We start from the raw sequence: 27173 nt of genomic DNA, 5'->3' as shown, positions 1-27173 counted from the left end.
CGGGGAGGGACGGGCACGGTCTGGGAGCGCGGCGCAGAGGGACTACATGGCCCGGCGGAGGGATTCTGTGTGAGGTCAACTGGTACCACGCCTGATAGGCGCCCGCCGGTGCCCGCCCCTGGCGCGGCGGTTCCGGTAACGCGGCGTTCCGCCGGGTGCTGTAACCTGCCCGCGGAGTCCTCGGCTCTCTGAGGGCCGCACGGCGCTGGCGCCACCGCGAAGGAGAGTCGGACCGAAGTCCAGCCCGGGCCGTGGCCCGGTGCCGCAGTCCCCGGGTAAGCGGGCCCAGCGGGCGTTCCGAGCGGGCCCGCTGATCCCGCGGCGGCGCTCGGTGACCCGCGAGGGGAGGCGCCCCCGAGCCCCCGGGGTGGTTCTCCTCTCAGCAGGTGCGTGAGTTCATAGCGTGCGCCGTGGGTCTAAGTTAATACTAAACCCGTGCATTTTGGCCTTGCAGGGTACGCGAGAGTCTCGTGAGCTGGGGCGACACGAGGGCTCCCGGTGAGCTCCTGACGGAGGCGGCCGGGGCGAGCGAGCCTCGTCGCAGGCACGGATGAGCTCCCTCGGGCGGTCAGGAGTCGCGCGCTGGGCTGGATCCATGGCAGACAGGTGAGACGCTTCAGGCAATGAAAAGCCGGCACCTGGGGGCTATGGACGAGCCGGTACCAGCCGTGCCTGCCGTGCCCTCCCGGTGCCGAGCCGTGGCCCGCGCGGCGGCGCCCTCCGCCATCTTGCCCGTCCGTCTGTCCGCTGCTCTTTGTCTGTCCGCGGCTCCCGGCGCCTGCGGCAGGACCGGGTAAGCTGTGCCGGGCTAGGGCTGCCGCCCGCGAGGGGCGAAACGGGCCTCGCGGCGGGACCTCCGCTGCCAGGGCCGGTCAGGCTGTCAGGGCTGCCCGCTCGGGACCGCGGGGGCCCGGGCAGGGCTCCCGCGTCCGCCTCGATGCCAGAGGAGCCGCATCCCTTTGTCTCGATGTCCGGCCGCTTGCGGGCCCGGTCTTTCCTGACGTCTCCCGTGTGCTGGGACTGCCGGCTGATCCCGCTGGCTGGGGAGGTTGCCGAGGTCTTCGTGCCCATCCATCTGAGAAGGCTGATGGGATCCCTGTGTCCGTCTGGCAGTGCGAGGCTGAGACGATCCTTTTGTCCCTGTGTCTGAGAAAGCTGATGGGATGTCTGTGTCTCTCTGTCAGCGAGAGACTGACAAAATCCGTGTGTTTGTCCCTCTGAGGAGGCTGACGGGTACTCTGTGTCCATGTGTCTTGTGGGAAATGGGTTCAGCTCCTCCTTTTGTCTGTCTTTCCGAGGGAACAGTTGGAAATTCCACCTTCCTTTGTCAGTTCAGCGAAAAGGATGATTATTAGGCTGCAGGAATGGGCATGAGGGAGAAGAGTGTTGGGGCTGAGGTTGCAGTAATTTTTGAAGGGGACACTCAACTTTTGGGGGGTCAGGATTGCTTAAATCTTTGTCTGAGAACTGGGTAGGACTGCTCTGTGCACAGTGCTTTTTGACATGCATGTGGAATGTGTTGGATGCTGGCCTGGAATCCAGCTGTGGTGATGCAGAACGAGCCCCATAGGCAGAAGGGTGGGGAATGACCCTGGGACAGCCAGCAGAGCTTGGCCAGGGATTTGGAGGATTTCAGTGAAGTATGTGACAGACTCTTCTCTTCTCAGATGAGCCCTTTGCAGAGGGGAGGAACACTGTGCTCCCAGGTCAGGGAAACATGTCCCGTCGGAAACAGACGACTCCTAACAAAGTTCACTGTGAGTATGGTGTTATGCAGCACTGTGGGACCCTAGCTCTGTCTGGGTTGTGGGGTGAGGTGGGGAGGAGTAGAATGGTGGGAGTGATGGGAAGGGACAGCTTGTAGGGAATGGTGGTTACTCATGTTTTGTCTTAGGGTGTATAAGAAGAGAAACTGAGCTCTGTGCATCAGGGAAGTTGGCTGTGTCCTGGCATAGCAGGACAGGGACAGGCTTGAACAAACAGCTAATGCTGTAAAGGTAGGTGAGTATGTGCAGGGCCTGTAGCTGGGCTTTGCATTCACACTGCCAAAAGTACAAGTCAGAATACTAGAAAATGTGGCTTGGGGCTCTGGCCTCTCTTGAGTAGCAAAGGAAGTTCTAGGCAAGGCAAGGTGGTTGGAGCATGCTGGCTAAAAGCCAGCAAGTCCTGGGTTTTGATCTTCACCCTACCACAGACTCAGCTGACTGATCTTGGGCATGTTACTTAAGCTCACTGTACCTCAGTTTCTTACCAGATAATGAAATAAAGCCATTTGCTCTCTTCTGTCAAGGAATGGGTGGGGGCCAAATAATTTACAGGACAAATAAATGCTGTGTGCCAGATCATTCTTGAGCTGAGGTGGTAAGATGGATCTCTGTTTCTCCATCATTGCCAAGACCATAGTATTTGTTTGACAGTGAAAGGGTTGAAGATGCTGTGCATCAGCACTTCTCATGGGCAGGCTAGAGCCAGACACCAGTGGAGCTGCGAGACACAGATGAAGGTTTGGCTGCAGAGGGGAAACCACACATACACAGCTTTTGTTTGGCAGCAAACAGGATTTGAGGGGCCTGAAAATATGCCCTTGATCATACCCAGCTTTGTGGCTGGAAACATGCTTGGAATTTGGGCTGGAATTAGGAAAACAAATTTCCATTTCTATAGACCTGTGAGAGCAAGGCTGCTGAGAGGGCCCTGTGGTTTTTTTTCTGCAGTAGCTGTCAGGGGTATGAGACAGAGCTGAGTGCTGCAGCCCTAACACTGCCTCATTGCTGGTGCTGCTGGCTTGCATGTCTCTGTGTTTGCGTGCTGCCTCTGTGCACAGGCACGCAACAGGCATCTGTGCATGCTGCTCTCTGTGCAAGGGGAAACACTGGGCTGGAGCTGACACCTTGCACACTTGGTGAGTGCACTGGGAAGAGCTGCCTCTGTCTGAGACTTGCAGCCCCACTGTCTGGGCAGCTTGGCAGAGCCAGCTGAGCTGTCCTCATTGGCCAGAGTGAGGTTCTCAAGGAGTGTGGCTTGTGGCACCTGCATTACCTCGTGCTCTCTGATTCCTGCTTCTGGTTGCTGGGTTCCACAGTGGGCAGAGTATAGGTGTAATTTGTCTGATAGTACATTAATGACTTTGGAGTTGTCATTCTTTGAGAAATTTGGTACGTTCAGTATTTTGTCCTCTGATGCCAGTAACATCCCTTGTGTCCACACACTTCTGCTTCTGAGAGTGCCCAGGCATTACTGCTGCCATTGAGCTCAGGTTTATGTCATGTATGCACATAAGCTGTCTCCCCTGGGCCAGAGTCGGGATCTCTTGCATATGGAAACCAAGCACTACAGCAGCTCAAATGGTGCCAGTAGGGTTTCCATGGTATTTAGCTGGGTGCTTTTCTGCACTTCACTGCATAAGGGTTATGTTCTTCAGAAGCTTGTACTATCATATACAGAACTCTACATATCACAAAATTCAGATGAGCACTGTTGTCACAGTGAACATTGCTTTTTTTATATGCAATACAAATGATTGTATCTCCAATCTTGGTTTTGGAGGAAGCTGTCTGACAAACACTCTACCAGGGGGCAGGAGGTTGTAGCATCAGGTTTGCCATGGAGTGGAATTCTGGGACCTGTTCATCTCCTTTACATGCAGTATGTTGCTACAGAGCAACTATTCAGCAGGAGCCATCGAGAGCAACAAGTAGAACCACAAGAAAATAAGGGGACCGAGAGATACCAGAAACTTGTCAGTGGTGATGTCTTCACCTTGGGATGAAAAATCTCATCTGTCTTACGATGAACACCACGAAATCGTTGGGACTTCTCTGTCTACCTAGCCTGCTGTGTGTCTGGAGGGCCCAGAAATGCCGTGCAGTGCCCTGACGAGGATAATCGGAGAAAACACCGGCTCCAAGAACGGGGTGAGACAGCAGAATGAGGAGTCAGGCTGAGACATAGCAGACACGTTACTGAGACTTCTTCACAGGGACTGCAGTGGTTGGGAGGAGAGGAATGAAAGGGACAGCAGGTATGCAGCTTTTTACGCAGTTGCCTGCAGCTGGGGTCGGATTTGGCAGGCTACGGGGCTGGGGAACTGCCTTTTGGATTTGCATAAATATGACTGTGCATATATGACTGGACAAATTTGATGGGAGGATGGTGCCTACTTCTTCCTTGCATGGCCACTCCATCTTCTCTTCCGTCTTGGACTGACTAGGGAGAGTGACAGCTGCCAATCTCCTCTCCTTGGCTTGCTTGGTGTCTCCTCTTTCCAGGATTACTTTCCAGGCTTGGCATGGTCCTCATTTCACCTTGCTCTCACAACAACATGGTTTGCTGTCCTCATTTAAGACAGAATCACTTTGCTTGGCAAGCAGAGCAACCAGCTAGGAGATTCAATTCAAAACAGTTTTAAATAGAAGGAAATTCAAAATAATACTGAAACAATGGTAAAAATTGTGGTAAAATTTATCACAAAAGTCTTTCTGTGCATGATGGCCAGTCCCACAGTTTTGTCTTCTTTCGCCTGTAGCACATAAATGGCTCTTAAGAATATAATTTTATTTTGCCATGTGGTGCATGAAAAACACACTTGACAAAGTGCTAACAAACAGAGCAGTAGTAGTGGAATATACCTGTTGAAAAATAAAATGCAGTTAGATTGTTTGTGTGGAGATACCTTAATTGATTCTATTTGGTCTTTATTTTTCTCCCAGAGTATGCAGTATAAAAGTATAAAAACTCTAAGCAATTCATCTGTTCTTGCATTCATTGCGCTGTCACCCCATCAGTCACTGACCACTTTCTGTCTTTGTGCTTGCCAAAATTTGTTGCAGGTACTAGCATGCACTTCTCTTTCCCTGCTGTCCACAAGCTGCTTTGCTTTCTATTGCTTGTGCCCTCTGCAACTGATGCTTATTTTAGAACTCTGGAGAAGAGCTTTTGTTAGTCAGATTAATTTCTACTTCCAAGCTCTATTTATCATGGTTCTGATATCACATTAATCCTCTATTTCCTTCCCTTTCTCTCTAACATACATGTTCTGTGCTCTTTGGTGTTCCTTGGATTCTCCTGTCTATAATATTCCCATTTTGAAGGGAAAGTATCTTGCGAGAAATAGTTTCCAGCATTCACAGCCGAGCAGAAATGTTACTTGCATCAAATCCCTTGGTTCTGAAGGGCTCCATGGACTGCCATTGTTAACCCTTTCAATTGTGTTGTTTTTCATTTCAGTAACCACTACAGCAGTGTGGACAACCCAGAATAGCCATGGGGCAGGTGGAATAGATCCACAGTGGTGGAAAGACTTGCAAATTTCAGGTCCAGGAACACAGAGAAGACCTACATGAACAGGGACTTTTAATTGATGTACAAGGAGGGAATAAAATGACTTACCTATGAGAGACCTTTCTGTTTAGGAAGGAAGGCAGGAGAATGATGCAGTCCCTTTGAATTTTGTTTTGTGGATTTTGGGGTGGGAGTTGTTTGTTTCTGTGTTTATTTTCCAGAACACCTGACAGTTATCGTGCATTTACACAGTTCAAGAAGGGAAGGGCTCAAGGTCTGCTGATACCCCAGCAGACCCTAGCAATCATGCCTGTCCATGTTACACAGTACCACAGGGCTGTCCCCTACCTCCACCACTGCTCACTTGGCATCCCACTCATTCACAGCAGTTTGGAGAGGAGAATGGAATACAAAGCAGAGGCATTTGTGTGATCTCTTGTCCTACATCTCTAGCTGTTTGTAAACAACTACAGTGACTTGCTTTGGTGTTGTGGTCAGCCTGCAGCCCTTTTTGTATTTAATAAAGAAACTTCTGGAGAAGAGTCTGTGAATTCACTATTGAGCATAACATTCTTTACTTACGGCAGTGATCCTAAAGCTGTTGCCTTGTCTTAACTTCCTTTCCAAATGAATGGAAGTGTACCCAAAGTGGGGTGGAGGTGGGGGTGTGTCTGTTTGTGAGCATGTGTGTGCAGAAACATCAAAAGTATAACCCTGGACCTATCAAACATTAAAGCTGTAAAACTTCATTAAAGTAGGACTTAGTCTGTAGATGAACAGGACACTTTCCTAAGTTCTTTTGCACACTACTATAACACATAAGAAATTTTGTACGAGTGGAAGACAGTGTTTTTCCATGTTTGCCTTTCCCAGTGCCGTGATTTTTTTTAGATGCTGGGGAGGATGCACAGGACATTGCCTGCTAACAGCATGGGTTTGGTTAACAGCTTGCACTGCTGGCTGTAAGCTGGTTGTTCTCTGCACTGTGCTGAGTCAATGCTCTGTGGGCTGTGGGGGTGTTCTACAAAGGCTAAAGGCACACACAATTTCTCCCAGTTACTGTGACTGATGCCAGTGTTCCTTGTGTGAGGAGTTCCTTCTGTCGCCTCAGATAAAGATTCCAGCTCTTAAGTCCTGCAGACTGTCTGCGTGGTTTGCATAGCTGAGCAGGGACCTGCCCCGCTTTTGGACTCCAGGCTGATGCTCAGTGGGAGTGTAATCTGTCTGAAAGGGAAAAAAGAGGGAAGAAAACAAACGTGTAATTGCTTCCATGAGCAGCCTCAGTGGAATTCAGGAACTGTTTTGGTACTCTGTCAAAGGTAGCAGGACATCTCCCATGGTAGTTTTACATCTGTCCTATGTTCTGTGGGTTTCCTCATTTCACCATGCTTTCTCTTTCTCATGCAATGCTTTCTTTGGTCTGTGGACTTCTACCCTGGTGGTTTGTGGGTTTCTGCTTCTTGGAGAGGCTCTGGAATTCTGTGGTGCTTGTACAGTTGTCCCACCAATGTGAGGCTGTGGTCCACACATAAAAGCATTCCAGGTCATGAAAACCATTCATTGCTGGAATGGCTTCTGATGGAGTGTCACAGCAGTCATGATGGTCCCTGCTGCTTTCAATGAGAAATAGACTTGGTGCTCCTCAGCTCCTCTCCTCAGGCACATGGATTGTGTTCTCAGATCTCTACAGCACCCTTTCTCACATTTCTGAAACAGAATGATAAAAGCCTTCAAATGCTTTTGGAAACCTACATGGGGGCATTGGGAACTAAAACTCTTCTCCCACAGTCTCAGTGAAACTTCTGAAGGTCTTTGAAATCTTCCATAAATGATGGCTTTTTAAAACCATGCCAAAATTGCAAGGTGAGCCCCAAGGAAGGCAGTGTGAGTGGAGCAACACTGGCTGGAACAGTTCAGCAGACGGGAATGTACCTGTCCTTGTAACAGGACTGGTGCTCTCTCTCAGGAGTTCAATTTCCTGGTTATACTGGTGGCTGCTGTGGCCCTGTACTAAAAGGTAACATAACATAGTCTTCTGAAAGCTATGTTTTGATTTTGTGTAAAAAATGCACTGCATTTTCCTTGGCATTTTCACATTCATGCTTTGAATGGTTCTTGAGTGCTTACAAATCGGTTGATTAATGCAACCCAAAAGCCAGCCTGCTGGGAACCACAGCATCTTTCCCAAGCCTCCCAGCTCATCCACTGGAAAAGGTAAATCATGACTACACCTGGAACAGTGTAATTTGTTTGCTTTAATATGAAAATTAATTATTGCCTTTTATTGTTACTCTCTGGAACCAAAACTTCTTGGAGCAGGGATTGCTGTAAAAAGTTTTTATTCAGAGCACAAGTAACTACTTTTTTTAAAGGTATGTGCCATCTCCTATTGAGCTGAGCTTGCTGCTTTCAACAAAACAAATTGTTTTGTTCTAAACATGCATCTTAGCTTTCTGGGTTCATTCCCTTAGGTTTCTGTTTTGAATACATGAAGTGCCAATGAGATTTATTTTAGTGAGAGCCATTCCTGAGCAAGGCAAGGTAGTTTTCTATCCATCATATACACAGGAGAACACAGCTCCAAGCATAGATACCTTCTGTAAAGACAGCTTGTCCTCATCCCTCCTGGGACAGAAGAAGGTGACAGAGCATGCCAAGGACAACCCCTAGTTTTCATATCACTGTGAAGGGCAGGTGAGGTACCAGGCACTTAGGGAGGTGCTATTTTTGTGCAAAATGCCTACTATAGCAGGAATAAGACTTGATAATTCAGAAGAGCTATATAGCTCTTATAATACTATATAGCTATATAGTATTATCCCTGATCTGGGATACTGTCACAGTCCCCAGGGACTTCCCCCCACCCTACAATTGTGCTGTAGGATATTGGTGGATATCTTGGTAGCAGCAAGAGCCACCTGGCTATTTATGGCAGATATAGGGGGTCAGAGGTATTTTGTGGCTGAAGCAGCATATACATAGTATATGGAGCCCAGTGCTGCACATTGCCACTAGTGAGACTCTTCTACATCCAGGCACTGGACTCACATCAGCAGGTGCCAGAGGCTGGTGTGGCAGGGTAGGCAAGCAGAGAAGTGACCTAAGTGCTTTCCAAGAGATGACTCCAGAGGTTCTGCACAGTGCAGGTGAGCAGCCCCATGCCTGTTGTATTTTTGGCAAGCCTTGGTGGTGGAAGCATTGGAACAGCACCCGTCTGACTCTTTGTCTTTGTGGCTGCTAGGGGAGCAAGTCTTTGCAGGGCTGGAGGAGCAAGCCCGTCAAGCCATGATGAAAAACAGCTTTCCTGCAACTCTTGGGGACCAAAGGCCAACAATTCGTCCACTGCAAGACCCTGACTCCAGCAGCAGTGAGTTCTGCCCCTTCCAGTACCACCAAGGTAGTAGACTGGGGAGACTCTAGAAAGGGGTGAGTCTGAGGGCTATACAGTGTGTGTGGCTCCTCTGAGGACTCTCTTGCCCAGCTGTCCTCCAGGTTAGCCCTTTGCTCCAGTGCAGATTTGTCCTAATGACCGGACCAGCACAGCACAGACTGGGCAATGCCATGGGACCCAGTCCCATATCGCCAGAGCAGAGTAGGAACAGCAGCAGCTCTTGGCTGAAGGTCTGGCAGTTGTCAAGCAAGGCAGTGTAAGAGGCCATACCCAGGGACTCAAGTGCCCTAGACTGAGTTTAAATGGAACCCCTAGTTGCAGGAGATGGGTAGAGACCCCTTGTAATGCTGGTCGGGACAGTTAAGGCCTATGAGTGCCCTCAGGGTCCTGACACTTGGTATAACTGTTCTGCACATTTCAGGTGGCAGCGATGATGAGGAAACCACTCAGGATGAAGTTTCTTCCCATACATCTGAGGAAGATGGCTCAGTGGTGAAAGTGAAGAAGGAATTAGAAAATTCAGAACGACCTGTGGGCGGAACCCCATTGATGAGAGAAAATGAGGCAAGTGTGTACTGGCTCTCCACTCACCATAGCCTCCAGGGAGAGAGAAGGGTACTGTCTAAATACTTCCTCTCCCCATCATGTTTCTTTATCTTTCTCTCTCTCCCACCTCCTCCAAACAATGTCTTCTGAAAGGAGGAAAAGGTATGAAGAGCTTTCTGACTGCCTGGAACAGGAGACAGCAGGCACAAACTGGCCAAGATGTTTGCAATGTGTCCCTGCTTCCCTTGGTTCTGGTGCCATTCTCCAATTGGCTTCCCTTTGCCACAGAACAGGCCCTGCCTTCTAGAGTCCCTGTGCTGGCAAGAACCTGGGGGCAAGTGAGGCTGTCAGGCCTCTGCCTCCTCTCCATGAGATGCAGGAGTTTTGCCCAGAGGCTACATGAAGGAGGTTTCTTTCAGGTGTCAAGCACCCAAACCAGCCTGGCAGGTCTGAGCACACAGCACTGGATCTGGCGGCAGCGGCAGCGTTGGGAGGAGCTGAGGAAGGGCAGTGTGCCTGTGGGGGGTCTGTGTACCTTACACATAAGTGGCTGTTCCTACCCCTAGGTGCCTGGGAGTTTGAACACTGAGCCCATGCTGGGACTGTCACAATGCCCCCTCTGCCAGCTGGAGTGTGGAAGCAGAGATCAACTCATTGCACACGTATACCAGGTAGGGATAGTTCCAAACTGTGGAGTGTCTCTGACCTGAAGCCTCAAATCTAGAAACAACTCAAAGCACAGGATAACTTTGTTCTGGTCCTGGCAACCACAGAACTGAGTTTCTAGTTAGGATGTGACTGAAGTTTACAGCTGTAAACTGTGTGTCCAGAGGGCATCCAGGGGAAAGAATTAGCAAGGCCCTGATCTACTGATCTGGAAAACATAACTCTATGCCAAGCCAGTTTCTGCAAGTATTTCAGGCTAAAACCAGACAGTTCCATCAAACTAAACACGGAAGCAATTTTTATATCATTCAGTGAGATAAGAAACCTTCCTCTTAATAATTTATTTTATACCTCATTACAGTTCCTGTAATTACCCATGAGAATAGCTATTCTTCCTCAAAGTAATTCCAATGTTGCAAGAAATCTGTGGTGAAGTCTTAGATTTTGTTGTCAGTGCTTTCTTCATAGCACATCAAAGTCTGTAGCAGAAGGAATGAAGCAGAACTGAATTGGCCGCTTACCTGTACCAGCTGTCTCCTTTCAAGTGCTTCCCCACCAGCATCTTGCCTTGCTGTTAATTGAGTCATGCTTTGTCCTGCACCAGCAGCTCCTCAAATGCATTTCTGAAAACAAAAGTCAGGTCTTATAATCCAAGTGTTTAGGCCTTAATTTTTTCTCCTGCACTGGAGTTGAGCTGTACAGGGATTTCCTCCTTGTTTGACCTGTGACATACCAAATTAATTGTCTTGAGGTTCGTCTAAAATCTAGCAGACAGAAGTTTAGTGGTAAAGGATTCCCATTCCAAGAGGCTGAACAGAATGGTCTTAGCATGCCTTGGACTGGGCAGGGAGCTAGGCAATGTGTAACTACCACCCAAATGGTTGTTTTGCAGCACACTGGAGCGGTGGTGAGTGCCAAGAGCTACCTGTGTCCTGTGTGTGGCAGAGCCCTCAGCTCCCCAGGATCCCTTGGAAGACATCTCCTGATCCACTCAGAGGACCAGCTGTCCAACTGTGCAGTTTGTGGAGCACGCTTCACCAGCCACGCCACCTTCAACAGGTCAGGGTCACCCTGGCCAGTGAGTGGGCTAGGGCAGCACATTAAAGATTAGGTGGGTTGCCCTGAATGACTCAGAAGTTGTGGCTCTGGACCCACTGAGGCCTGTAGGACAGTGCTAAACACCCCCAGTGAGTGACATTCTCTTGATCCCTTCCTGTCTGCAGTTCTGCATCCCCTGCCAAGATGTCCACAGGTTGTGCTGGTAAAAGGGTCGCTCTTAACACTGTGCAGGGCTAGAGAAGTGCAGAATGCACTGTGGGCTCAAGTCACTGGAGAACAATCCACCCCTTTCCTTGCCCAGCAATTCACTGGAGTAAGGCTGCACTATCCAGATGTGTTTGTCATGTCCAGAGCAGGACTACAGGCAGAGACCAAATTCTTTGTGTCCTGCTTAGTGGGTGATTATCCACTGACTAGCGGAATAGGGCTAAAAGGAGAAATTCAGAGATAAAGGGGAGAAGCAGTTTGTTGGTTTGTTCCCACTCTTGAACTCTTCCAACCCAGATACTGCTCTGGGCTAATCCACTTCCTTACCCTGGCTAGGATGGTGCTTTATTTTAGACACTTAGACATATCTGTGGGCAAATGATTTAGCAGAGGCCTCTGCCATGGGCTGTAGTGGGAATATTGTTCACAGCAGCCCATGGGCACTCAGAGATGGGGACTCTGCCCACAGCACCAAGCCTCTGACTCCATTCGTCCTGCTTTGCAGTGAGAAGCTGCCAGAAGTGCTCAGTGCGGATCGGCTGCCAGCACCACAGAGCCAGGGCCCCTCCAGCACCGAGGGTAAGGATGTGGCCTTTTGCACCCCTGTGTATCCTGCGGGCATCCTCCTGGTGTGCAACAACTGCGCCGCATACCGTAAGCTACTCGAGGCGCAAACCCCCGGCATGCGCAAGTGGGCCCTGCGGCGCCAGAACGAGCCCCTGGAAGTGCGGCTGCAGCGCCTGGAGCGGGAGCGCACAGCCAAGAAGAGCCGGCGGGACAATGAGACACCCGAGGAGCGGGAAGTGAGGCGCATGCGGGACCGGGAAGCCAAGCGGCTGCAGCGCATGCAGGAGACAGATGAGCAGCGGGCACGGCGGCTGCAGAGGGACCGGGAAGCCATGCGCCTGAAACGTGCCAACGAGACCCCTGAGAAGCGACAAGCCCGGCTCATCAGGGAGCGTGAGGCCAAGAGGCTCAAGCGGCGCCTGGAGAAAATGGATATGATGCTCCGGGCACAGTTTGGCCAGGACCCCTCTGCCATGGCTGCTTTGGCAGCTGAGATGAATTTCTTTCAGCTGCCAGTTAGCAATGTGGAGCTGGAGAGCCAGCTGCTGGGCAAAATGACCTTTGAGGAGCAGAGCAACAGTGCGTTGCACTAAACCACAGCCAAGAATTGTGCTGCCTTTGCTGCACCTGCCACATGTGCACTAGCAGGCTTCTGCACTCAGGAGGCTGCTGTGGGTCCCTGCCTGAGCCTCCCTGACAGGTGGTTATGGTTTTCCTCTGAACCCAGGAGGAGAACAGAGCTGAGAGATGCCTGCCAAAGCAGCTCTGGTGGGAGCAGATTCTGAGGATACAGTCTGCTCTGGGGGCCAAGTCACAGCCTGTGACAGAACAAAAATAAATTAACGTATTAATTGACATTAATTCATGTTCACATGTATTAGTCCCCTTCGTTACCTTTTGTGCTTTGTCCTGTTTTTGGGCCCTTGCCCCATAAATGTGTCTAGACTGCTGCAGTTATGCTGTAGGTGAAACCCACCTCAAGAAAAAAGGATCTTGTTTACTGCAGCATGAGTTACAGAGCTGAAGACAGATAGGCCACAAGTCCTCCAGGAGTAAATCATTTGCTGTTTGTGCCCATAAAAAGGAAACAAAGGAGGATGTCCTTCTGGAAATTACTGTGCACACCCTTTTTTTAAACATCATTATTACATACTTAGTTGCAGTAGCATCCATGGAAAAACTAAGGAACCTGAGGTCCTGTTTTTAGATTAAAAAAAGAAACAAAACAGTGAAAGACTGGCCAAGGTAAACAAATAGCAAACAAGTTTGCTGCTTTACTCACAAGTTAATTTTCACTTAAACAGCATTTCAGGTTTGCAAGTGAAAGAGTTGATTGAATGGTAATAGAGTAGGTCAGTGTCTAGGACTCTATGGGTTTGCTTTCGCCTTCATTCAGCAGTGGTGAGGCCACATCTAGAGACCTGTGTCCAGTGCTGGAGTCCCCAGTGCAAGAGCAACACAGACATACTGGAGGCAAAATGTGATCATAGCCTATGCCTACAAGAAAAGGTCCCCATCACTAATAGAAATCACTGTTAAAACTATTCAACTATGGAAATTATATCTAGGCATCTTTAAACTGCAAAAGGCAAAGCAGTGGCGCAGAGGGACTCATGGCAGGGCAAAGAAGTGGTACACTCTCCACTATTTGGCTTCTTTTAAGAATAAGTACTTGAAAATGCTTGATGTAGCTTTGTGGTTTTTAGATATCAGCCCACCAAAAGGCAGTGTGCCACACTTCTGTGTTTTGTAGCCTGAAAATCCCTATTACCTCCATAACATTTCCAGTTAAGGTCTAGAGTCATACATGGTTTAAACACCTTGGGAAGTACTGTCTTCTCTCTGATGGCTGTTTCTCTTCTTTAAGTTAGAAATGGTGGTCGCAAGACCACTACTTGAGATCAGAAGAGTAAAGTTAAAACAAGAAGCAAAATCTTTTGATCAGATTACTTAAAACCCTCATTTCCTAATTTTTCAGTTTGAAAAATGGTTGATTGCAATCCCTTAAAGCCCTAATTAAAAGTTACCTTCAAAATGCATAATGTTGCATTTTTCTGGCAATAATGAACTACTCTTATAGCCAGCCCTGGGGATGCTGCTAGGGAACAGCATTGAATCTTTTCAGTGCAAGTTTTCTCCACCTGCCACTGCAACATTTAGTTTCCTCCCTGTACAGAAGCTGTTTGAACATGACGTTCATTCATCATGTAGAACTGAACCCAGGAGCCATCCCTGCTTCTCTCTCTTTGGGAAAAGGCACTGTAAAGGAGCTGTTCAGTTCCATGTTCCTTTGTTCATGTCCCCCTTTTGTTCTGTGATCTCTCATTTTTATCCTTACTTCTGTTCATTTTCATACTAAAATTCCCAGTTTGCTTCTGGCAGTATCTGCTTTTTCTCTGCCTCATGTTTTGCTTGCCCAGCAGAAATGTACCTTTACTCTGCAACATGCAGCTGGAACTTTCCCTGTAGCATCACTGACACCTTATCTTTATTCTAAGGGGTTCAGGAGAGACCACATAACACAAAAGTATCTGAAAACACAGAATTATGGCTAATAATCAATCTTTCACCCTGTATCTTGCCCTTGACATGAGTCTCCAGATCACTGTGTAAATCCAGAGAAGTCACAAGCTAATGACCAGTGATACTGCAGACAAGCAAAAAGTCTCAAACACCAAAGGAAAAGCTATTGGTTTATATATAGATATATATATATATATGTATATAGATATATACTGTGTTTACAGAGTCAACAAGTTAAATGCAATATTCATAAAAGCATTAACAATAAAAATACAATCTGTTTGTAGGCAAGTACAGACTTAAAATGGTAAAACAGGAAAAAGGATCTCACCAAAGTACAAATATACAGTACAAATTGATTTATTTAAAACAGTTACAAAAAAAGCACAACAAAATAGAGATTATCCTTAGAATTATTAATGCTTTGTTAAAGATCAGGTAGGAGGAAAGGGGCAGGGACAAAGTTGGAGGGGAGCACCTGACTAGTTCTAAGGCTTTAGATACACTGCATCGGTTACATGTTAATACAGCCATATACTGGGGATTATAGTGAGGGGTCAGCACTTTTATCTACAAACATCTCTCTGCCTCAGGGCAGCCCAGCCAGCTCCCCCGTGTCTCTCTCTCTCTGAGCAGACCCTCCCCGGTGCTAAGGTGCCATGAAAGCCAAAAACAACTCGAGTGTGCCAGGGGTGTGTTGGCAGGGTGGGTGGCAGCAGCCTGAAGGACCTTAGGGGGCAATTCTGTCCTTGATGGACAGGTGTGAAGGCCGTGGAAGGGCCTGGACCATCAGCATTTTAAACTATATGTGAAACACCCTGGGCCAAACTGTATTGAATGTGTATTTGTAGCTGTCTTAGCAGCTTCTGACAAGTGTCAGGCTCTAGCACAGCTTGAAAGACAAGGAGCAGTTGCGAGTGATGCTGGGGAAAGGCACGTGTGCTGCTGTGGGCAGGAACTAGCATTTGGGCTACTCCAGCTGCTGTAGTTTCTTTCACAATATTTTCTGAGACAAGGATTGTTAGTTCTTTCTGGGACAAAGTGACTTGAAGTGTGGGGTGGGGACAGGGACACTTAATGTGAAAAGTGCAATATAAAAAGCTGCTCAGCAGCTGGAAGGGGAAGCCAGAGGGGCCTCTGTAGCTTCCTTCCCTTCCAGACAGCTTCCTCTGCATAGTCTGGTAGTGATGAGCGCTCGTTGCTGTGAATGCACAGCCCAGAGACAGGCTTGGCTCCGCTGTGCAGCTAACCCAAGGCATGTTCCATGAGATGGGACAAACAGCTAGAGACCCCATTATTTCATCCCATGGGCTCCTGCTACAGAGTGTGAGCTGGATAAGATTAGGGCCTCCTCCAGGCAGGACAGACCACAGCTCTCCTACCCTCCACAACAGCAGCAGGAACATGGTGTATTTCTCTGAGAAGTCTGTCACATCTCCGCCAGCAGAAAAGCCCAGGTGACTATCCCACTCTGCAATGTCTTCCTGGCTTTATCTCCTCCTTTCCCTGTAAACCCAAGAAATAAAAGCCTCCTCCATGGGCTCATTCACAGCCTTACTCCCTGCAGCAGAGCCTGTCTCACACATGCCCCATCCCAGGAGAGCCTCAGTGATCAATACAACCACCACTATGGTGCTAAGGCATACAGCCCTGCCCAGTAAGGACAGGTTCCTGTGATACCAGTACTGCTGAGCTGGGCTGGAGAGTTGCCTGTGGCCCTTGCCTGCCTGCCCTTTGGGGCAAACAGCCAGACACACAGATTCTCCATCTCAGTCCCTTGTCATGAGCTGTGCTTCAAACCACTGCTTCCAGGGACGAGCAGGCAGCTGAAACGTACACAACAGCAGGACTGACAGGAGTCTGGGTAAAAGCACCAAGGTCCAGTTCACACTGGCCTGTTCCACAGAGCTCAGGACTGCACCCAACAGAGGTGCAGCAAGCCAAAGTCCAGGTCAGCAGCCAGGTAAACAACAGGGCAAGCACCTTCACAGCCCTTCACCTGCCTACAGTACAAAGCTATTTAAGCCACACTGCATCTTGCCTCATTTGTCAGTAGTGCCCATTCCGACCACTGCACAGTGCAGCTGAGATCGAGGAGTTACAGTAACACACACGGCATAAGGCAAGCTCTCCAAACCCTCTAAGACAGACGTTGGTGTTCAGAGACACTCAAGGGACTCTGCACCCTCAGTTGCTCAGACATTGCCTCTATGGTGTAACCAGCCCTTGTACATTCATATGCTGTATGCATACGAGATCCCTTTCTCAAGTGCCTGTCACAGCCCTGAATTCCTCTGCATGCACCGTGCATAGAACAGGCATGAGAACCTGGGCTCCTCTGCCTCCTGCCTTTGGCCACAGACACCTCAGCTATCCTGTGCATTAAGTATTAATTACCAACATTAATGGAGAGTTTTACGTAGGAGAGTCCAGTCAGCAGGAGCTGTGACACCCCCAGGTGACAAAGGGGCCCAGGTGGACACTTCACTGACAAACAGAGCTGTGAAAACACCTCTTCCCACATCTGTAACCCTATCCCTAATTACCCTACAGTTACATCTGTAACCCTAACCCTAACGCCGCACCTGAGGAGGCAGAATCTTCACACAACAGCATCACTGTGACTTCACACATCCCAAATGCAGCTGATGAAACCAGAAGTGTGTCATTTGGAAGCAGCTACACGTGATACAGGGGCAGCATCCTCATTCTGGAGAACCCTGTGAGGCACAAACACTGAGGGCATGATTAGCACACATCTCACCTAGGGCCTGTCCTGGTGCAGGCATTTTAAAGGCAACAGAAATGGGTAGCAATGTGCTAGGAAAACAGGACTGAGGCCAGGATGGAAGGGGCATTCTGGAGACTGACTTGCCTAATACAGACAGAGAATGTGTCCATTGCACAGTTAGCAGAAGCCAACCATACTCCTAGGGAGTGCAGAACAGCCCTGAGACAGTACCACTGCAAGGAGAGGTGCTGACACACACCATTCTGTGACAGAGAGGAGTGGTGCCCCAAAAGTCAGGCACACTTGACAAATTTCAGGCAGATGAGAGCAGGGAGACAGGAATGGCATGCTGAACATCAGGGCTCTGCACACTAAGAAAGGCCCCCTCCAAAGCCTGGTCCTAGCATAGAGATGGGCACCTGAACAGAAGGAATACTCAAGCCAAGTTAAGTCAGCGAAAACTGTTTTCTCACCAGAACAGTGACTATTCTTTATCCTAGCTGAGCAATGGTGTCATAACACACCAGCAGAGAGGGCAGATTAATGTAACTACAGGAACCTTCATTCAATAGAGTGTTATCACCATAATCAGGTCTTCATACACAATTGTATTAAATCTCACCATGAAAAAGACTACTCTTGATTTTACCACATTGTTCTACAGAGGAACTCCAAAGAGAAGCATCAGAAAAACTAACACAAAATTACCCCAAAATGCCCTGTGATGCTATGATATTTTTAGAGTCCGTACATTAGTCATAGAATTGTACTTAGCACAAACTTTGTACCTTGCCTGCACATGCACAAACACTTGTCTCTTGTCTAAAGCTTATTCAGGAAACTGCCTGCAGGGAAGGATTAGCCATCTAGAACATTTTTCTGACTTAATTACAAAATAGCATCAGTCTTCTCACAGAAGAAGGATGTTTTCACCCTTCCCTAGAGAATGCTGAATGTATTTTGCTTCAGATTTTAAAAAACTCTGAACCAATAAAATACCCAAAACCAAAATTCAACCAAACAAAAAATATCCAACCCTATTCATCCCTAGGTTAAGCCTCTGCAAAAGCTATAAGCCCAGGAGGGGTGTTTTTGAAAGTTATTAACATGGGAAGAAAGATTTGATTTGGTGGCAAAACAACTAAGTAGACTTTATAGCAGGAAACAAATGTCTCCCATCCCAACCTGTGTCCCCTCTCAAGTGCTCAAGTTCCCTATTCACCTGCAACCAAGCCCATACATTTGGTCCTTCCTCTTGAATTTCTGTGATTCAATCAAATCCATACATTCTTTGAAAGAAAAAAGAGCAGTTGGATTCAGTGGAAGAGATGTTAATCAGAACCACCAGAGAAGCACCTCCATCCTGCCCTTGAGAGCTCCATCGGTGAATGGTCCTTTTAAAGTGCATGTGTGAAGAAAGGGGATACTGGGAGTAGAGCCCCCAAACTCCAGTGAGGAGCCATCTCTCCCCATCATGAGAAAGGTGGCATAAAATCTTCACCAATTTTATCTGCTACCTTAAGCCAAGTTTGCCCTCCTCATCTCCCTACCTGCCTTGAATGCTCGGCCCCTGCCCTGCAGGGAGTCAGTTATCCCAGGAGGTGGAAGAAGGCCCCAGCCTCCAGCCTCTGGAATGCTCTCATCACACACTCATGAGCGCATCCCTGTCCCCCACCCCAGCTAGCCTGTCACTGCTCCCTGAGGCACTGGAGCCCTCCTGACTCCCCAGGAGGAACTGGTCAGCCATGGAACTGGAATGGAGCAACTCCTGCAAGGCCAAGAGCAGCCTTTGCTGGTGAGCCTATAACAGAGTCTGTGCAATTCCTCCACCTGATGGTGAGGCTCACCTGCTCTGGCCACCCTACCTCACACCTCCAAGGGATCATTTCCCTGCATTTGAACGCCCTTCAATAGACAGCTTGACTTCCTGGGGAATGAAAGAGGGACGGAGCAGAGGGGAACGAGGCTCCTCTGCCTGCACACTGTATCTTTGGAAGCCTGGGGCCAAACTGTACAGACTGCCAGCCTCAGGGTGAGAAGATTCTGCACGAGAGCTCTGGGCCATACTGGTTGTATCTGTGTGGCTCTTCTTTTCAGCAGCTCTGTCAGATGGCTCTCTGGGCCCCTGAGGTGTTTGTTCCAATCTCTCCCTAGCAGATACCAGCTGATCCGTGAGAGGGGAGTTGGCCTGAGAAGCCGAGTTGCCATTCATGCTCTGTAAACTGATTGATATGCAGACATCCCCCACTTGCAGCCTGTGACAGGGCAAAGCAAAGAGCTGAGCAGTCCTCCCAGGGCTGCAGGAGGACCAGCCCTGGCCATACACAAAGAAGGGATGCTCCGGGGGCACATCAATGCTCACTTTACTTTGCTGCTCCCCAACCACAAAATGCAGTGTGACAAGCCCAGGCCACTGGCTTTCCTGAATATCCACCACAGTGCTGGAGTCAATCTTCAGGCCTCCACTCACCTCCGCACTGCGAACAAAGTCTTGAGTCTGCAGGTCCTCCACCCGCTTCAGCTCTCCTGTTGCCAGCTGGATGATGGCTCCTTTCATGAAGTGAGAGGGCAGTTGTGAGGAGCTGGGTGGCTGCAACTGGGGCAGCTCCTTTTCAAGTACATTTCCTCGAGCCTGGGCATCTGGGCTCTCCCTCACCAGGGCTTCTGAAGTGGAAGACCTGACAGGCTCAGATCCAATGGGAACAAGTACTGGCTTGCCATTGGCTACCACCATTCCTTTGGCTAACTGTCTCTGTCTCACAGTCTCTTCGGGGGACGTTCCACATGGGCTCCGGGACCGGCTGTTCCCAGCTGCAGCCCTGTCTGTGGTGTTCCTCAGCATGTCTCCCTGGATTTTATGGCAAAGGTTCAAAGGGCTTGGGCCATCTTTCCTCTGGGCTGCCAGAACATGATAATCCTGAGATGCCAACACCCCCACCACCCTCTGAACCTCCAGATCAGTGTCTGGGGTGTTCCTGTGAGTAGGCACAGAGATCTCTCTTCCCAGCATCTGGTAACCTGGAAGGAACTGTCCATCGCCCATACATCCTGCTGCAGCCCCGGGGGGCAGACAGTCCTCAGCTGCACTGCAGGCAGAGTCCACAGCCTCGCTGGGCCTCCGGGCCACACTTTGCTCCAGGGGTCTCTGCCCACCATTGGCCGAAGCCACCTCTGAGCTCAGCTGACTGTCTTGCTGAGGAGACTCTGGGCTACCACCTGCTACAGGCGCCTCATAGGCTGAATACCCTGGTGGGAGGCGGGACATCTGATAATAAACAGGAATTCTCCCCGGTGCCATGTCCAGTGGTTGAGGCGCAGCGTGGTGCTGCATCTGCCCAGAAGAGGCTGCAGAGGCGGATTTGTTGAAGCTGTGGGTGGGAGAGGTAGTCTGGGGGGAAGGAGCAGCTTCTTCTGTGAACAGGGAGGCATATGGCACAAAGTGAGGGACATGGGGGGCAGTAAGGTTGGTGGAAGGAGACAAGAGAGGACTAGGCAGGAAGGCAGGAGGGATGGCATAGGGCACTGTGTAGTGGGAACCGATGAGCTGCAGGGAAGCCGAAGGGATCTGTGCATAGTGGAGGGAGGGGAAGGGCACCGCCGGGTGCTGGATGATGGGCGAGGTCACGTTGAAGGCGGGGGACAGGGGGCTCACGTTCACCACGGGGTGCAGGCCCGTGGGGGAGAAGGTGGCAGGCGGTGCTGCCACTTTGTAGAGCATCCCATACTGGTCCACCGTCAGCCCCGCCACCGCCTCGGGGGACTCGCCAGGACCGTAGCGCGGTGCGGCGGGAGCCGGCCGAGCCGTACGAGCCCATTCGGGACCCTCGCCCGAACCCTGGGCTCCCCCCGCCCGTCCCGCCTCGGTGCCAGTGTTGGCGGCGGCAAGTTCCCGCTTCTTTGGCGGGAGACACTCCTGGCTCCGCCCGTGGCCCGCTCTCATGGCGCCCCGCGGTGTGCCGGCAGCCCCGGCCGCGACGCTCGTTCATGGGGGCACCCACTGGGGCTGCCACGCGCGGGCTCCTGGATCCGCGCCGCCGGTCGCCGCCTCACCTGTGCCAGGAACAGAGGGACCCATGAGTCCTAGCCTCGGGAACGCGGGGCGGCCCAAGCCCCGGCTCCGGGAACGGGCACGACGACGGCCCCTGGCCCAGGGTCGAAACGCCGGGGACGGGAGGCGCCCGGGCCCGGTCGCCGTCCCCAACCCCGGCCCCAAAATCCCGGCCGCGCTTGCCGCGCACCCCGCCTCATCACGTCCCGCGGGCCCGCCCAGTACCCGCCCGGTGCCCGCGGCTCACCCTCCATGGCCCGGACCGGCCCCACGGGCCCGCCCGGTGCCCGGACCGGCTCCTCCCCACCCGTAGCGCACGCCGATGACGCGTCGCATAGCAATGACGCATCACCGGAACTACTCTCTCGGCGGCAGGGGTCGTGATTCCGCCGCGTCCGGATGGCGTCACGGAGCCACAGCGCCGTTGCCGTGGCAACCAGCTGCGTCCGCTCGGGTCTCAGTCCGGCCCGGTCTGAGGGCCCTGCCCGGGGCCCGGCCGCACAGCGCGAGTCACCTGGCGGCAGCGCCGTATGGCTTTGGTTAGCCCCGCACCCCGGATGGGCTCTCTCAGCGGCTGGCTAGCAGCGCGGGCCCCGCGGCAGCGTGGCCCGGCTCCCCGGCGGAAGCCGTCGGCCTGAACGTGCCTGAGCCCTCTCTTGCACCCCCGCAGTGTCCGGCCGGCTCCGTGCTGCTGACCGGGCTCCGCGGAGGTCACTTCCCCATCATTCGGTGATCGTTAATGTGACATAAGGTCCTGGAAGTGGGGACAGAAGAGCTGCCTGGGGTGGGGGTGGCTCTGTACCCTCTTCCAGAGACGCCTCGTTTACTGCCGCACACTGCGCTCCCCCCATCGCCGGTGGATATTTAAACAGTGCGAGATTCGGCGGGCTGGGAGCTGTTTTGCCCCTCCGGCTTCGGAACCCCCCGATCCCGGAACCGCGGACACAGGCGACGGGTCCCCCCCGGCCCCACCTGGGGTGCGCGTGCCTCCAGGACCGCCCCGCGCGTGACGTCATCAGGGACTGCCACGGTGCAGCTGCACCTTGCCTTCCAAGACCAACCTCACGGGTGCTTCCGCCAAGAAAAGTAGTGCAAGCGGCATTTTTCGTCCCGCCACCGGCGGAGCTGCCCCGCCCTCTTGCCCTCTCGGTCCCGTTCCCACCGAACCCGGCACGGCCACCGTCTCACCCGCGGTCAGGAGAGCCTGCGGGGTGGCGGGGAGCGAGCCGGCTTGCGGATCCCTCCGCCTGCGGTATCAGTGCTGCGGCCGCGCCGCCGCCATTTTGAATGCCCTGCTCTGTCCGCCGCTGCTGCTGCAGGGACCGGCCTGGTGAGTGGGACTGATTCGAGCCTCCGCTGTCCAGGCTGGGCCTCCCCTGACCTCCAGGTCCCGCCGCCCGGGGCCGCGCGAGTCTTGGGGCCTCTGTCCGCCCCGACCTCCGCGGCTGGGCCTCGGCCGCTCTGTCCGCGAGGCCGCCCCGTGCCCTCTCGCCGCCTCTGCCGGCGCCGCTGCCTCTGCCCGGCGGTCCGGCCCGCTTCGAACTCTGCCCTGCGCCCCTGGGCCTTCTGCTCGAGCGCCGGGAGCGGACCGTGCCTGCCGTGGCCGTTCTGTGCCGAGAAGACGGTGGTGCGGGTTCTGCCTCGGCGCCCGTCCCCGGAGCTCGGGGGTAGCACGCAGCTGAAGCGGGAGCGCTACCTCAGGAGCTGGTTTGTGCTGTGGCTCGGTGCCGGCTTGGGAGCAGCCGGGACTTGTGCCCGTCCTTCCCTTGGTGTATTATTGCCTAGGTTGCACAAGCGCCCCTCAGTATTACAGCATCTGCAGTACTTACCGTTCATGGGTTTTAATGGAAGCAGGAGATGTTCTGTCTGGCTAAAGGTATTTGCAGTGAGCTGCTGTCTGACGGCCGGTTTGTAAGGGCGCCTTCAAGTCCCTTCAAGGCCGGTTGAGTTCTTGGACGAGCTACAAGATAAATTGTAATTTATTTTCTAGTAGACGTTGTTTTTAAAGTTAACAGATGGAACAGGTGTGTGCTTTATTGTGTTGAAAGTGATGCGTAAAAATGCTAAGCAACAAATTTCATTTTCTGATGCTTGAAATATTAACGGGACAGCGCAGAATCCCAGTGGAATATCTTTGAAAGGATAACAACTGTCACATATGTGGCCAAAAGGTGTTTGATCCATAGCGGCTTAGACAGTAAAATATATGTGTGTTTTCCCCTGCAAATGCAGGGAATCCTTTAGGGATGCCAGGAATATCCTACATTTAAAATGGCAGGGAAATTTGTGTTGTTTCATTTCCCCCCCCCCCCCTTTTTTTTTTTTGTGATTAATTTCTGTGTGCTAGAGCACAAAAGCTTTTTGTACCCATTTCCCTGCTGCTGCTCCTCTAAACTACACTTAGTATTTTTTCCTTTGTTTGTGTATCACATTCTGTTGCCAAATTCTTTTGTTCATTTACTCATGTACTCTCTGGTGTTTGGCACAGGATTTGAAAACTTACTGGGAACTTGAGAGTTGAATCATGGCAGGAGATTTTGTGGGTTTTTTTTCTGAGGAGTTCGGTATGAAATCTTCCCTCTTTCTGTGGTGGGAGGAGAGGAAAGGTATTTAAATTCTTGTTTCTTGAGAAGAGAAAAATAGGTCTTGGGTAATTGTTTTGTGAAGGGATTCAGCTTTTGTGTTTCCAAGGTGTAAGATAACTTTCAGATTTTCTCCTTTTTTTTCCTTTCTTTTTTTTTTTTCCTTTCTTTTTTTTTTTTTTTTTTTTTACTTTTCTGTTCCTGTGACTGCTGATCTGTTTTCCTGAAGGTGGCATGGTAGAGATGGAAAGATCCTGTAGTACCTTTGTAGTTCCTGTGAGAGATTAAGGGATAACAAAAATGTTCTGATTCTTGGTAGCTCCTTTGTGTACCGCGTTTTGCAGTGGCATCACTGTAGGATGAGTTTGGTGAGTGTGTCAGGCCATGGTTTGAGAAGGCTGTGGGCAGTGGCACAGGAGTCCAGGCTGCCTGTTGACAGGCACACAGAGCCCACCCTGGTTAGTGCAGTTCAGGTTTGGAAGGACACCTTTCTAGGTGTGAGGGCTCATGCAAATCTTTACTACTGCTAAAAGTGATGGCACTAAGTAAAGCTGCTTGTTCCTCTCCAGCGTTAATATTTGTATTTGTGAGCTGGCCCTGTATAACTTCAGGGGATGGGTTGTTTGATCTCAACGTATTTTTTAATGATTGAGCAATTTCATCTGAATCCAGGTGATGCTAATTTGTTCTAGATGATAGCTGTTCTCTGGGAAAAAGGCTCTCTCCTGCCTTGGTAGGAGCATTGCTTCGCTGGAGGAGAGTTTTGAGTTAATAAGTAAATATATGATGAGTCTGTAACTCGCAAAACAGAGCTAAGTAATGTGACTACAAGTGAATCTGCTGATATCACAGGTACTACTGCAACCTGTATCTGCTACTTGGCAGAAATGCTACAGGTAAAATCAAAAATTAGAACTTCCTAGGGCATAGCTGAAGCTACATGACCTGTTGTAAAGTTTATATTAATGAATGTAAAATTGTGGCATCTTGTCTTTTATCTGGCATTAGCTAGGACAAAGAAGGGTGTGGGGTTTTTTTGTGACAAAGTAGTGGCTTTTAAAAATTTCATTTAAAGTTTAACTCTGCGGGAAAGTGAACAGGAAGTTAAATAGCCAGATTACCTCATAGATTAAAATAGAGAGAAAATTAGAAGTAGGTGATAAATACAGAGATAATGTAGGTCAATGGTGGTTGAAGTATTGAAACAGTGGCCAGAAAATCTGGAGCTCTGCTTCTATCTGTCATGGTGATCAGCTATGTAGCTCTGCTAATTCTTCTTCCTACATTTTTTAGCTTCTAAAAAAAAGGGAGATATTAATTTTTTTTTTTTGTCAGTCGTTGAGGTTGATGTTTGTTCTGATTGGGAGCTCAGTGTGTCTTCCTAAGGCAGTTCAGGAGTTGCTGGGTTTGGTGTATGTGCATAGTTGTGCAGGAATGGGATACCTCATCCAGTGCTCACTGGTACTCTGGGGCCATGCCTCAGTCAGGGAGTGGGAAGGGGTCTGCAGTTGTTCAGGGGTGGGATTGGGTGGGATCTGTGCAATGTCCTCAATCTCTGTCCTGCCTTTCCTCTTCCTCTCAGCCCTTGAGCAGCACTGAGCCTTGCTTACTGTTGTGCTGCATTTCTTGTTGGTGAGTTGTTTTTTTTTTTAAAATGTAACTGGAAGTGGGACCATCTCTTCTTCCAAGACTATTTTTTAGCCCTTGTTTTGGGGTACTTTTTTCTTATTTGGCCTCCCCACTCTCCTTCAGCTGTCTGCATAAAGTAAAGTGTAACTCTGATGCCTTTTCTTATTTGAAGCCCCCTGCTGACTTAATAGCTTTTTGATTTTCTGATGTTGCTTTCTAGTTCTCTATTGCATTCAATAGCTTTTTCCTCACAAGAGATTGTCCCACTTAGCATGTTACATGATTGGTTGCTCTTTCTCTCAACTCGTTTGTGTTCAACTCATCAATTTCTTGATGATGATGGTGCTCCTTGCTTTGTTGCTTATTGTATAAATAGTTACAATAATTTAATATTTACTGTTATCTGTATAAATACTGATAATACTGGATCATGTGCCAATATCTCTGCATTTGTTGACACCCTCATCTCTACTTGGAGAGTGTGTTTCTGGTTTTCCTGATAATATATTTTTCTTTTTACATGTCTGATAGAAGTGGGAAACCTACTGATAGCTGTATAGAGTTGAGACCATCAGTGGTGGGTGTCAACACTGCAATTACTCCTTTCATGGAGTCTGGACAGATCCTCTGCTCTTGTGTGTACTAGGCTGGATTCAGTTGAACCTAATCAAGTCGGAGAGTTCTGCTATTGATTCGGTTGGGAGTTGGTTGTGTAAGTTCCCAAAAGCTGGGGTTGCTTGAGGAGTGTGATTGCTTACGCATGCATTGGGGTGGAGCAGCTTGAGTTGTGTATTTTAGATGTGTTTGAAATGTATGCTGCTTCAGCCTTGGGGTCTTCAGGCTTTGGGTGTTTTCTAGTCAGAACTAAGTTCAGAAATGCTATTTACAGGAGAAGCTGTAAGTTGGTGTGTATATCACCACAAGTGAAAATTTGGATAATTTCCCCAAACAGTAGACCTCTTCTGTGAATAATTTCATTAATTTTGATGGCCTGTATGTCTTAATGTTTCCAGAATTGAAGGCTAAATAATAGTGGAATGTTAAAATGTTAAATGTCTGATCATTTGTCCTAAAGAGGTTTTAAAACAACTGTTAATTTTTAAAGTTTTATTGTCTTAGAGACATTAGATATTTTAAATGTAAGCTAACATTTCCAGATAGTTTCCAGAGCATGTGTTCTCAACTCAGCATTTAAGGACTGTCTTTTGTCTTTGCTCTGCAATTCCTGAGAGAGGAATATAGCTTGGCTGAAGCAGTTGAGCATTTTCAAGGTGGGTTTTGGTAATATTACGTGTGTGTTGTAAATGTAAAAGGTGACCCATCATATTTGAATGTGACTGTTCTAAGCAGGACTCCTGGTAAAGTTCTCTACCCACGTATTTTTGGTACAATGGCCTGTTGAATAAAATCTTTAACTTTCAAACATGACAAGCTTCACTAGTAACAGACCATAAAAGAGGAGAAAGTAGTAATTTATCAGTACAGTTTAAATGAAAAGTAAATGTTTTAAAACATGAAGATTGTTATTTTTTTTCCACTTTTGGATAGTAGGAACAAGTTACACAAAGAGAGGGAATGTATTTTTATTAGTTCAGGGGAAGGATTCCTGAATAGCGGAGGGAGGTGACTGTCGCCCTGAAAACTAAACCTTCTGATCTTGTTTTCATAGTTTTAGTTACTTTCCCAGGAAAGTAACTGTAAACATAAGTGTTTACACATTCCTTCTAAGAAATGTCCTTTGATGGACATTTCACATGACCAGTGTGACTGGGAAGGTCGTAACTTAGTTATCCAATCCCTGCTCATTGTCAAGAATCTATAAATACTGGAGCCAAAAAATAAAGTTACTTCTTTTCCTGTCATACCACTGAGACATGTTCGTGTGAATCATTCCATGTCCTTTAGTGACAGGTGACACCTTTACTAGTCTCTGGATTGCAGGGA

The 27173-nt window shown here is 49.5% G+C and overlaps 3 protein-coding genes across 8 annotated transcripts in view; 2 read left to right on the top strand and 1 right to left on the bottom strand.

Annotated features, from left to right (window-relative positions):
- The first annotated feature begins 116 nt into the window (after nucleotides 1-116).
- Nucleotides 117-13785, top strand: ZNF821 (zinc finger protein 821). 3 transcript variants are annotated; one of them, XM_014260516.2, is made up of 9 exons: nucleotides 117-275; nucleotides 455-606; nucleotides 1668-1757; nucleotides 8316-8426; nucleotides 8522-8647; nucleotides 9093-9235; nucleotides 9784-9888; nucleotides 10776-10942; nucleotides 11655-13785. In XM_014260516.2, the coding sequence occupies exons 3-9, from the start codon at nucleotides 1718-1720 to the stop codon at nucleotides 12307-12309; spliced, it is 1347 nt and encodes a 448-aa protein (XP_014115991.1). In that variant the 5' UTR covers nucleotides 117-275; nucleotides 455-606; nucleotides 1668-1717; the 3' UTR covers nucleotides 12310-13785. The 3 variants fall into 3 exon arrangements, with proteins under 3 accessions (XP_014115991.1, XP_005531969.1, XP_014115992.1); XM_014260517.2 differs by lacking the exon at nucleotides 117-275 and adding an exon at nucleotides 316-386; XM_005531912.3 differs by lacking the exon at nucleotides 8316-8426 and having other exon boundaries at nucleotides 11655-13784.
- On the bottom strand, nucleotides 5249-22074 carry ATXN1L (ataxin 1 like). 3 transcript variants are annotated; one of them, XR_001332080.2, is made up of 4 exons: nucleotides 21266-21842; nucleotides 19441-21020; nucleotides 10405-10506; nucleotides 5249-6504 (listed from the first exon to the last, which is right to left on the bottom strand). XR_001332080.2 is itself a non-coding variant. In XM_088062289.1 (2 exons), exon 2 carries the CDS (start codon nucleotides 20908-20910, stop codon nucleotides 18853-18855), a length of 2058 nt encoding a protein of 685 aa, XP_087918415.1. In that variant the 5' UTR covers nucleotides 20911-21020; nucleotides 21991-22074; the 3' UTR covers nucleotides 14397-18852. The 3 variants fall into 3 exon arrangements, 2 of the variants coding, with proteins under 2 accessions (XP_087918415.1, XP_014115990.2); XM_088062289.1 differs by lacking the exons at nucleotides 5249-6504; nucleotides 10405-10506; nucleotides 21266-21842 and adding an exon at nucleotides 21991-22074 and having other exon boundaries at nucleotides 14397-21020; XM_014260515.2 differs by lacking the exons at nucleotides 5249-6504; nucleotides 10405-10506 and having other exon boundaries at nucleotides 14397-21020.
- Nucleotides 22075-22214: 140 nt separating this feature from the next.
- Nucleotides 22215-27173, top strand: part of AP1G1 (adaptor related protein complex 1 subunit gamma 1) — a 38677-nt gene continuing 33718 nt past the window's right edge. For both annotated transcript variants that reach the window (XR_015773766.1, XM_005531916.3), the window contains exon 1: nucleotides 22215-22348. The gene's annotated coding sequence lies outside the window, so the exon portion shown is untranslated. The remainder of the gene's footprint in view (nucleotides 22349-27173) is intronic.

Source organism: Pseudopodoces humilis, chromosome 14 (genome assembly GCF_049639895.1).
Source record: "Pseudopodoces humilis isolate 2021_Gansu_Grassland_sample_001 chromosome 14, ASM4963989v1, whole genome shotgun sequence".
Lineage (NCBI taxonomy): Eukaryota > Metazoa > Chordata > Aves > Passeriformes > Paridae > Pseudopodoces > Pseudopodoces humilis.
Note: the sequence above shows the minus strand (reverse complement) of the source record. Positions and strands in the feature narration are given on the sequence as shown.

Bases quoted from the DNA above. Each gene is read 5' to 3' on its own strand.
- ATXN1L (XM_088062289.1), bottom strand. From the start codon at position 20,910: ATGAGAGCGGGCCACGGGCGGAGCCAGGAGTGTCTCCCGCCAAAGAAG.
- ZNF821 (XM_014260516.2), top strand. From the start codon at position 1,718: ATGTCCCGTCGGAAACAGACGACTCCTAACAAAGTTCACT. The intron at 1,758-8,315 runs GTGAGTATGGTG...TTCTACATCCAG, and splicing joins GACTCCTAACAAAGTTCACT to GCACTGGACTCACATCAGCA. The intron at 9,236-9,783 runs GCAAGTGTGTAC...TCCTACCCCTAG, and splicing joins CATTGATGAGAGAAAATGAG to GTGCCTGGGAGTTTGAACAC.